At 36.3% G+C, this 10330-nt stretch overlaps 1 protein-coding gene across 3 annotated transcripts in view; it reads right to left on the bottom strand.

The window, feature by feature from the left end:
* Positions 1-10330, bottom strand: part of LOC107657714 (tyrosine-protein phosphatase non-receptor type 3-like) — a 31013-nt gene that overhangs the window by 16659 nt on the left and 4024 nt on the right. For 2 of the 3 annotated variants that reach the window (XM_016445933.1, XM_016445936.1), the window contains exons 2-5: positions 9408-9577; positions 5029-5136; positions 4863-4905; positions 15-93 (exon numbers count right to left, since the gene is read on the bottom strand). In XM_016445933.1, the coding sequence (XP_016301419.1) occupies positions 15-93; positions 4863-4905; positions 5029-5136; positions 9408-9551 (374 nt within the window). In that variant the 5' untranslated portion in view covers positions 9552-9577. Of the gene's footprint in view, positions 1-14; positions 94-4862; positions 4906-5028; positions 5137-9407; positions 9581-10330 lie in introns of all 3 variants that reach the window. The other variant, XM_016445935.1, reaches the window with a different exon arrangement.

The raw sequence follows: 10330 nt of genomic DNA, 5'->3' as shown, positions 1-10330 counted from the left end.
ACAGGGAGATGTACCTGGTCTGCTCATGCTGGAGGGAGTTTGGGTCAGAGATGAAGAACCGCACTCTAAATATTAAAAAGAACGGAGCAGAACCTGAAGGAATAACAGTGGGAGAGAGAGAGAGGGAGAGAGAGAGAGAGAGCAGAGGACACAGTCAGAAGAAAACACATAATAAATGCAAGTAACAAATATTCACTGATCAGTTAAATGTAAGCTCAGTATCACACTATTTCTAAAAAAAGGAAGGCAAAAGGCAATTCCCCAGAAATCTAAGCCAATTTATTAAACCATAATTTAAAGTAAAAAAACAGTTGACAAAAGACGAATTGCAATCACTGTCTGTGCTTTACTGCATGCACATCACGTCTGATGACTCAAGTAAGTTGATTAATTAACCCTCTAAAAGTGTTTTGAAATGTAAAAAAAAAAATCGCTACTTTATCGGAACGGTATGAAACTCGCTGACTTTTATGGCAGTCACTATGTGACCACAAAAAAAAAATCGTGGACTTGAAAAAGCTAAATGGTCATAAAAAAAAACAATAGTCACGCTTGTGTTGTTCGCGGTCAAAAATGACCTGACCGCCATTGGAAATGAATACGCAAAAATATGAAAATACAGAGATTTTTTTTGTGTGTACAATCTACAAATCATTCACGATGCAGAACAAAAGTGCACAGCAATGAAGGGGTGACACTCTAAAATATCAAGAGTGCAAAACAGACACCTCCTACACCAGGGCCGGGTCTACGTGGTGGCCAGGGGTGGCACCGGCCCCCCCCCCTGAAATTTGGCTGGCCACCCCAGGTGCCCCCCCTACCAGATGTTTTGCGATAGGCTTGTTTTTAGTATTTATAACTGCATCTGGCAGTGGCGGATCCTGGCAAGTGTAGGCAGCTGCCTAGGGCCGCTTTCTTCTCCTCTTTATACTTAATTTTAGGCGATTTCTATAGCGTGATCTTAAAGACAAATGTCGAGAGTGCATAAATGTTACGTGATCCATGTAATGCGCGAGCACAAATCTGCACTCGCACGCAGATTTCCTTCACTCACACAAAAGTGGACGTGTACTTTTAAATATACATGGTTCTTTTATGAATTGCCTCTCTCGCTCAGATATACGTGTACGCTCAAACGTTATCCTCGCATCACTGAAGACCAGAGGAGCTTTTTTTTGTAATTCAGTTGAAGAGTAGGCTTTTCTCACTAAATGGAAGCAAGCGAATTATAGTCAGCCTTCTCTAGTTATTTATTTTATTATTTAATACTTTTCTGTTATGACCAATGAATCTCACACTGCACAATTAACAAATTATTAGCAGCGTGTATACTGTATGTTATCATGAAAGGATTCGAATTGTATAACTCAGCACGGAACAAAAACTGGTGTGTTGCAGCATTTAGATATGAGAGAAACCCAGCATATTCATGAGGATAAAATCGTTTTCACTTGAGTAAAGCCTTGAAGTCCTTTTAAGTGTTTTTCTTAATTGAATATGTACAATTTCTCATATGTTAAAATTTATTTGCCACTAAAAAGCTGTCACTCTTTGTTCATCGTGATCTCACAAAGTTCTGTTATGACCAATGAATCTCACACTGCACAATTAACAAATTAGTATTAGCAGCGTGCTGTATGTTATCATGAAAGGATTCGATTGTATAACTCCGCACGGAACAAAAACTGGTGTGTTGCAGCCTTTAGATATGAGAGAAACCCACCATATTCATGAGGATGATGAAATTGTTTTCACTTGAGTAAAGCCTTGAAGTCCTTTTAAGTGTTTTTCTTAATTGAATATGTACAATTTCTCATATGTTAAAATTTATTTGATTTAAAAAAAAACTTAATCTATACATTGGGTTACATTGATAAATATTGCATTTGATAATATAGCATTTGCAGGTTAGCACTTCTTAATAGTGTACCATAATCCACAGAACATGAAATACTGCCATAATTGAAAAGTAATAAAAAAATATTAGAAAAATAATTTTTGTATTATTTTCAATGGGAAAAATGTATCATAATTATTGCATAAATATTAAATAGTACCATGAAATTCTCTCAAAATACAAAATAAAAAATAAAAAATATTATCGAACAAAAATATATAACATTGATTTCAGTGGAAAAAATAAAATAAAAAGTTATTTCAGGTGTCCGGTCACTTTTGACCGCGAACAACACAAGTGTGACTCCCAAATGAACAATACCAGAGGGTTAAATCAGCCACCTGATTTAAGTACACCAATAAGTACACATGAACTAGACGAAATGACTAGCAACATGGGCACTATCTTCTCTAATACTTTAGAAGCTGTTGCCCCCATCAAATTGAAAAAGGTTAGAGAAAAACATACTGCGCCATGGTACAACAGTAATACCCATTCTCTCAAGAAAAAAACTCGTAGTCTTGAGCGCAAATGGAGAAAAACTAACTTGGAAGTTTTTAGAATTGCGTGGAAAAACAGTATGTCCAGCTATAGACAGGCTTTAAAAGCTGCCAGGGGGAATTGAACTGCTGGTTTCGTCTGGTCAGAGGAGAACTGGCCCCCCGACTGAGCCTGGTTTCTCCCAAGGTTTTTTCTCCATTCGGTCACCGATGGAGTTTTGGTTCCTTGCCGCTGTCGCCTCTGGCTTGCTTAGTTGGGGACACTTCATTCCCAGCGATATCGTTGACTTGATTGCAAATGATTGCAAAGATACTATTTAAACTGAACTGAGCTGGATGACATCACTGAATTCAATGATGAACTGTCTTTAACTGAAAAATGCAGTGTTTACTATTGTCTTTTTGCATTATTGACACACTATTTTCCTAATTAAAAGCGCTATATAAATAAAGGTGACTTGACTTGACTTGACCTCAAATCAATATGAAAAAAACAAACATGTGTCTCCTGATGTGCTTTTAAAGGAAACAAAATTCTTTGTGCTCCTATGACAAAACTCATATTACACACTCATCAAACATGTGCATTCTAGGCCTGCATGGAATCGGATTCCACAGAACTTCTGCAGAAAGCCCTACAGATTTCCAAAGAATTTTAGCAGCATTCTGTTTATCCATCCTTTGTGTTTATCATAACCGCATTTCTGTGATAAGAGTTTTAAAGAAATTTAAAAGAAAAAAGTAATAAAATGCTATATTACTTTATGAAAATAAATGAATAAAAATTATCAATTAAAAAATGTATAATCTTAAATGCTACAAGTTCATTTATCCCAACATTATAATGTAAAGTATGAAAAATGGATAGACACTGCAGGAATGGAGGAAAAAAAATACATTTAGGGGTGTCGCAATATACCGGTTTTGACGATATTTGTGTTATTTAAAAAACAAAATATCGTTATCTTGTTACTAGGGGGTGTCGTGTAATACTGGTATTGACGATAATCATGATATTTTAAAAATGAAATATCGCTATCAATTTAAATAGGGGTGTCGTTATATACCGGTTTGGGTGATAACCATGATATTCCAAGATGAAAAGCACACAGCGCTAAACTCTCACGTGTTTTATGTTTTATTCGCCCTCGCACAGAAAGTCCACAGCAGAGACTCATAGGAGTAATAAAACAAATCACTTTCCAGGAAATCCTTTATATTGACAGCAGCATTATTTTAACAATAGCGACTAATATTTTAATCTCTTAATAGAACAATACAACTAATATTTTAATCCCTTAATAACAACAGTGACTAATTTTTTAAATCTCTTAATAGAATAATAGCGACTAATATTTTAATCTCTTAACAATAGCGACTAATATTTTAACAACAGCGACTAATATTTTAATCTCTTAACAATAGCGACTAATATTTGAATCTCTTAATAGAACAATACAACTAATATTTGAATCCCTTAATAACAATAGCGACTAATTTTTAATCTCTTAATAGAACAATACAACTAATATTTTAATCTCTTAATAAAGCAATAGGACTAATATTTTAATCTCTTAAAACAATAGGATTTATATTTTAATCTCTTAATAGAACAAATAGACTAATATTTTAATCTCTTAAAACAATAGGACTAATATTTTAATCTCTTCTTAAAACAATAGGACTAATATTTTAATCTCTTAAAACAATAGGACTAATATTTTAATCTCTTAATAGAACAATAGGACTAATATTTTAATCTCTTAATAGAACAATACGACTAATATTTTAATCTCTTAAAACAATAGGACTAATATTTTAATCTCTTAATAAAACAATAGGACTAATATTTTAATCTCTTAATAGAACAATACAACTAATATTTTTATCCCTTAACAATAGCGACTAATTTTTTTATCTCTTAGGCAAGGCAAGTTTATTTATATAGCACATTTCGTACACAATGGTAATTCAAAGTGCTTTACATAAAAGAAAGTAAAATAATCATAAAAAAAATAATCACAAAAATAAAACAAGGAATTTAAATTGAGAATGATTTAAAAATTGATTTAAAATTAATTTAAGACAGTTAAAAATAGAAAATGATTATACATAAAATACAGTGCAATCATTTCGGGTTCTTAATAGAATAATAGTAACTAATATTTTAACAATAGCGACTAATATTTTAATCTCTTAATAGAGCAATAAGACTAATATTTTAACTTCTTCATAGAAGAATAAGACTAATATTTTAATCTATTACATTTAGCAGTGTTATTAAATTATTGTTTTTAATTTAAGTGAACATTAAATGATGGCAAAGGGAATTGAAATGTAAAAATAAGGGAAAAGTGCATGCAAAATTAAATAGTCAGTCTAATTTTCCACAAATGTAAAACAAATATATTGACTCCAGGTGGGCCTCTGTGTGTGTGTGTGTGTGTGTGTAGTTTCTCACTCACCCTTCAGCTGTTTCTTAAAGGGCTTGTTGGGGTCCAGCCACTTCTGAAATGACAGATCAGTTATAACACTGATATCGTGTTTCTTAAGAGAGGGCATTACATTTCTCTATTTCTGGGTCATAGCAATAAACAGTTGCTTTTTGCAAACAACCACACATTCATTTACCGGAGAGCTGGATGTGTCCTCACTGATCTGTAGGCTGAAGTACTGTTTCTCCACTATGTTGAGGTGTTCGCAAGCCAAGTCGAACAGCAGATGACCAGCATCGTGTTTCTGCAAAGCAGTAACACATGCTGTCCCTTTAGGAAATGTACCAGTTTACAAAACCTATATTTATAAAGTGACCATATTCTACAGGGTTTAGCATACAATAACATAACAAAAAACATATCAGTTGTAAAATATTATTATAACTGTGTTCTATTTTTATATATTTTAAAATTATTCTTCAGAAATCATTCTAGTATGCTTATTTGATCAAGAAATATTTCTTATTATCCATGTTGAAAATAGTTGTGCTGCTTAATATTTTTGTGAAAATTGTGAAGGTCACTTTTGGTCAATTTAATGCCTTCTTTGTTGAATAAAAGTATTCATTTCTTTTAAAAAATCATTCAAAATATAATTCACTGATAGAAAATGAGATGTACTCAAATTTGCTGAAAGGACTAGAACATTTTATTTATTTAACTATTAATAATTAATTTTAAATAATTAAATTAAATCAGGCTTTTAATAATCATTTTAAATTAAATTAAATTAAATTAGCAGAGTTAACCTCTCTCTTAATCACAAGCCAATTAACATGAATCAACATTTTAATACCCATTTTTTATTTTATATTTAATTTTAACTCCCTATACCTTTGTCAAGCAGAGCCCTCAGGCCCACTGGCCTAATTTCTATCATCTAGCATTAAAGGGATAGTAGAAAAATTCTGTCATTAATTACTCACCCTCATGTCGTTTCAAACCCGTAATACCTTCGTCCATCTTCGGAATGCAACTGAAATGTTCCGAATTCCAGAAACGTAGCAAGGCGATCGGTAAAATAATCCATGTGACATCAGGGGTTCAACCGTAATTTTACGAAGCTACGAGAATACTTTTTGTGCGCAAAAGAAAAAAAAAAAAGACTTTATTCAACAATTCATCTCCTCCACATCACCCTGTAATGCCATTTCGGAGAATATCAGCTGGACGTAAACAGCGTATGCTATTCTGTGTCAGATGCGTCACACCAGATCTGTTTCCTACGTTGTTGTGATTTGATCTGAACGAAAACAGCGTATCCGTGTGACGCAGCTGACACAGAACAGCATATGCTGTTTACGTCCAGCGGATATTCTCCAAAATGGCGCTACGGGGTGCGCTATGGGGTGCGGAGGAGACTAATTGTTGAATAAAGTAGTTTTTTTTTCTTTTGCGCACAAAAAGTATTCTCGTAGCTTCGTAAAATTACGCTTAAACCCCTGATGTCACATGGATTATTTTACCGATCTCCTTGCTACGTTTCTGGACTTGGGAACATTTCAGTTGCGTTGCTGTCTATGCAGGGTCAGACTGCTCTCAGATTCCATCAAAAATATCTTAATTTGTGTTCCGAAGATGAACGAAGGTCTTACGGATTTGAAATGACATGTGGGTGAGTAATTAATGACAGAATTTTCATTTTTGGGTGAACTAACCCTTTAAGGGTGTAAGAAAATATTGATACACTTGAATATCGCAATATTTTATTTGGCGATACTGTATCGATTCTCAAAAACGCAATATCGATATTTATATATAAAACAAAATCATACAAGATTCATGGCAGTTGTTTCGTTTTGAGTTTATATCCCGACAAAAGTCATGCGGTGTGTAAATTGTGCAATGCCAGCATAAAATATTCGAAGAACACACACGTCTGCGGCACATTACGGATCCACGGCCACCGGAGCGGATCGTGGCCACTCTAGTCAATGCTTGTGTTTATAGCAGCCGCACCGCGCATGGCACACCAGAAGCATCTCTCTGCGCTGCTTCGCTAAAGTAGGGTGACCATACGTCCTCTTTTTCCCGGACATGTCCTCTTTTTGGACCTTGCGTCCGGCCGTGATTTCTAAATCGCCCAAAATGTCCTGCGAGGACTGTGTCCCACCCACTCCCACAAACATTCTAATATTGCATATAATTGTCGCGCATCAGGGGGCTGCTATCAATATGCGGAGAATATAATCTCTTTTGAATGAGCGCTCGCTGTTCACTTTCTGATTTCGCCATCACGTGCGCTCTGTGTAAAGGAAGATCAGATATTTGTCAATGAGCTCAGGATCTGTTGAGCAGCAAATCCTCCAGCATGGTCTGTCAGCCATCTCTCCTCTCAACCCGTGATCAGTCAAATCTGACTCCTGCAGATGGTGTTGGATGCAGGGTTGTCAAGTCAGCGTTTTTATTTTTCTCTCTCGATGGAATTGGGCTACTTTTAAACTGTTCCCATGGCTTGATTTCCGCCCGTGGGTTAAAGGCTTGAAATGTTGCATAAATTACATTTGACTGAAAAGCTTGTATTGAAACATTTTGCATTCTACTACCTATGATAAAACTGTGCTAGATGTTAAGTTTTGTGAAGGACGGCCACTGGTAGGCAGTGGCGGCTCGTGGGTTTTAAAATAGAGGAGGCACACTAATTGTATTGGTCTGGGGATCCCTGCCGATTATTATTATCATTATTATTTTTTTAACCACTTTAAAATGGCTTTTTGGTTGCTTTTAGTCAGAAAACTTAAAGAAAACGACACGCATACAGCAAGATAACATAATTTCACTTACCTGGCCTATATCACTTGAAGCAAAAATCCATCACTTTTTAAAAATCTGTTAAAAGAGAGCTGCCTGTTGTGCCATTTAATTAAGTCGACTGCTGTAGCCTATATCCAGCTTAGGCGTGTTCTCCCTTTATTTTTAATTTGTATATATACTGTCTGAATGACAGCTTGGTAAATCTGTGGGCGATCAAATATTCAATATCGCTACTCATCATAAGCACTTGGTACATTATCAGCGCAGCGGGAGACGTTCAAACTAATATCACATAATATACGTCTCTATGATGATTGGTTGATATTCCAGAAGAGAGGCTAGCCTCCCCTGCGAGGTTTCCTTTCTCAACACTCCTCAGCGCTGAAAGTGAACACGATGCTGATTGGCTAAATTTTATTTATTTTTTTTTACCAAAGGAGGCATGAGAGCTCAGCTCTCCCCCGGCCTCCCCCTCCCCTCCCATTTTCACCTCAAAATTTTGGAGAAGCTGTGCCTCCCCTGACGAGCAGCCACTGCTGGTAGGAAGCTTTTTTAGCTGCGTTTATGATAAATATGCATAACAGTGACTGTAAAATATGTATATTAGGTTTGGAAATGACATATTTTGAGTTTTGATATTAGAGATTGCGCTACTTTGGGCACTTTCAGCATTACTTTAACCACCAACCAACCACAATCCAGTCCCCCACCCCACCTGCACCCACTGTCCTCTTTTTGGAAAACTAAAATATGGTCACCCTAGCTAAAGATAGGCCACTAGTCTATTTTTGACGGATACCGCGTCGAAGCCTCACATAATTAGATAATTGAGGTTGTGTTTTAAACGACTAAAACAGCTATAAATCTTTTATCCTTGACGTTCATAACTAGACTTTGATATGATGTAAGTCATGAAGCGCACTTTTACTTTTGGAGTGAATTTGCATTTTATTTTCTCCACCGCATTCACACACTGACACTCTACACGCACGTGTGTGTGTGTGTGTGTGCGTGTATGTGTGTTCACGTGTGCTCATGTTCTTCACACAGTTCTTCATGTTCTTCCTGCAAGCACTTTATTTTTCTTTGATACTGAACAGATGTAATTATTTTGTTCAGATTAAAATGTTATGACATTGTATGTATTGTATTTAATTTAACCAAAGAATCCTGCAAGCACTTTACTTTTCCCCCTTTACTCGTACTGCACAAAAAGTGGTTCGATGAGGTTGAATGTTACAGGGACTAATTAATGCAAATGCAGATCACACTGTGTTCTGGTTAAATAACTTTTTTTAAAGGTTTGCATATGTTGAAGTGTTCTTAATGACAGCTTTCCTAAAATTATCCTATTCCTAATATAAGAAATATCCCAATATATCGCCTTGCTTACAGTATCGCAATGTATCGCAACATATCGTATCGCAACCTCTGTATCATGATATGTATCGTATCGCCAGATTATTGCCGATACACAGCCCTAAGACCTTATTTTCTGTTGACTTCATGACTGTTTTTCCCTGACAAACATGCCCGTGTGCTCGTGAGGGTGGGCGGGTATCCTTCAGAATATGAAGCCAAGGTTGCAGCAGTGCAATATGGAACATGAGAAGAGAAGCACCAGTGTAATATCCATCTCCACCCTCAAACTGCCAATAAAGGCAAGCTAATGCACATTACTTCTCTCTCTCTCTAGGGCTTTAACAGTCATATTCACTCATCCTACGATCCAAACACATCTGCACACACTCTTATACTCACACTGACAGTAAAATTTTGGGTTGTGCCATCAGGGAAGAGCACAACACAGAGTAGGCCGCAGCGTGGCATGTGAGTATGTTTGGACAGATCAGCGCGTCCAAGAGCAGTGATCTTGTTTCCAAGCACGCTCCATGGGGATGTCATCTCTGAACCCTGTCACATATGCACACCTGCCAAAACAAGGAGTCAGACAGGTTAAACGTAAGCACTCATTCCAAACGTGAAGGTGGCGAAGATGATGACTACCTGTAATCAAATAACGTGACACGTGCAGAACTTCTGTACATGCCGTTCCAATCTTATGAAACAAATTTATACAGTACATTCTCTTACTGTGTGCAACAGACATTTTAAAAACATGTTGTGAATTGCATGCAATGACAAGACCTTAGCAAATCCCTTATAACTGTAATTATACTTCCTGTGCAGAGAACGTTCCATCCCAAATAATGGATGGACTGGTCAGCACAGATACTGTGCCTATGACACGCTCGTCAAAATTGGGGGGGGGGTCTTTTTACGGTACAATTAGTACCAACTCAATTCTGTATCCGCTCGAAGTCACCTGCTTTCAAACGCACCTGTGTGTTTTTGTGTGCCAAAAGTTTCTATTTATAACGTGTTTTTGCAGCCAATCACAGGCATCTCTGTTGAAAGCAGTGACCAATGAGAGGTGTTTACTGTACAGTAGATTAGTCCGAATCCGCTTTGAACTAATTTTTGTTTTCGCAAGTTTACGTAGTTCTACACGCTCGCAGATCTTCCCATTATAACAAAAGATAAAGAAAGCATACACGATGTAAATAAGAGATTCATTGTGTAGTTAGTTATTGATTATATCAGGAGTTTTTGCGTGAGTAAACTCGGTCAGTTGTGCTGTAAGGAAAATGCCATTTGCTCGGTTTTTCTACATAATCCGTTCA

This window comes from Sinocyclocheilus anshuiensis, unplaced genomic scaffold (genome assembly GCF_001515605.1).
Source record: "Sinocyclocheilus anshuiensis isolate Anshui unplaced genomic scaffold, SAMN03320099.WGS_v1.1 scaffold43, whole genome shotgun sequence".
Lineage (NCBI taxonomy): Eukaryota > Metazoa > Chordata > Actinopteri > Cypriniformes > Cyprinidae > Sinocyclocheilus > Sinocyclocheilus anshuiensis.
Note: the sequence above shows the minus strand (reverse complement) of the source record. Positions and strands in the feature narration are given on the sequence as shown.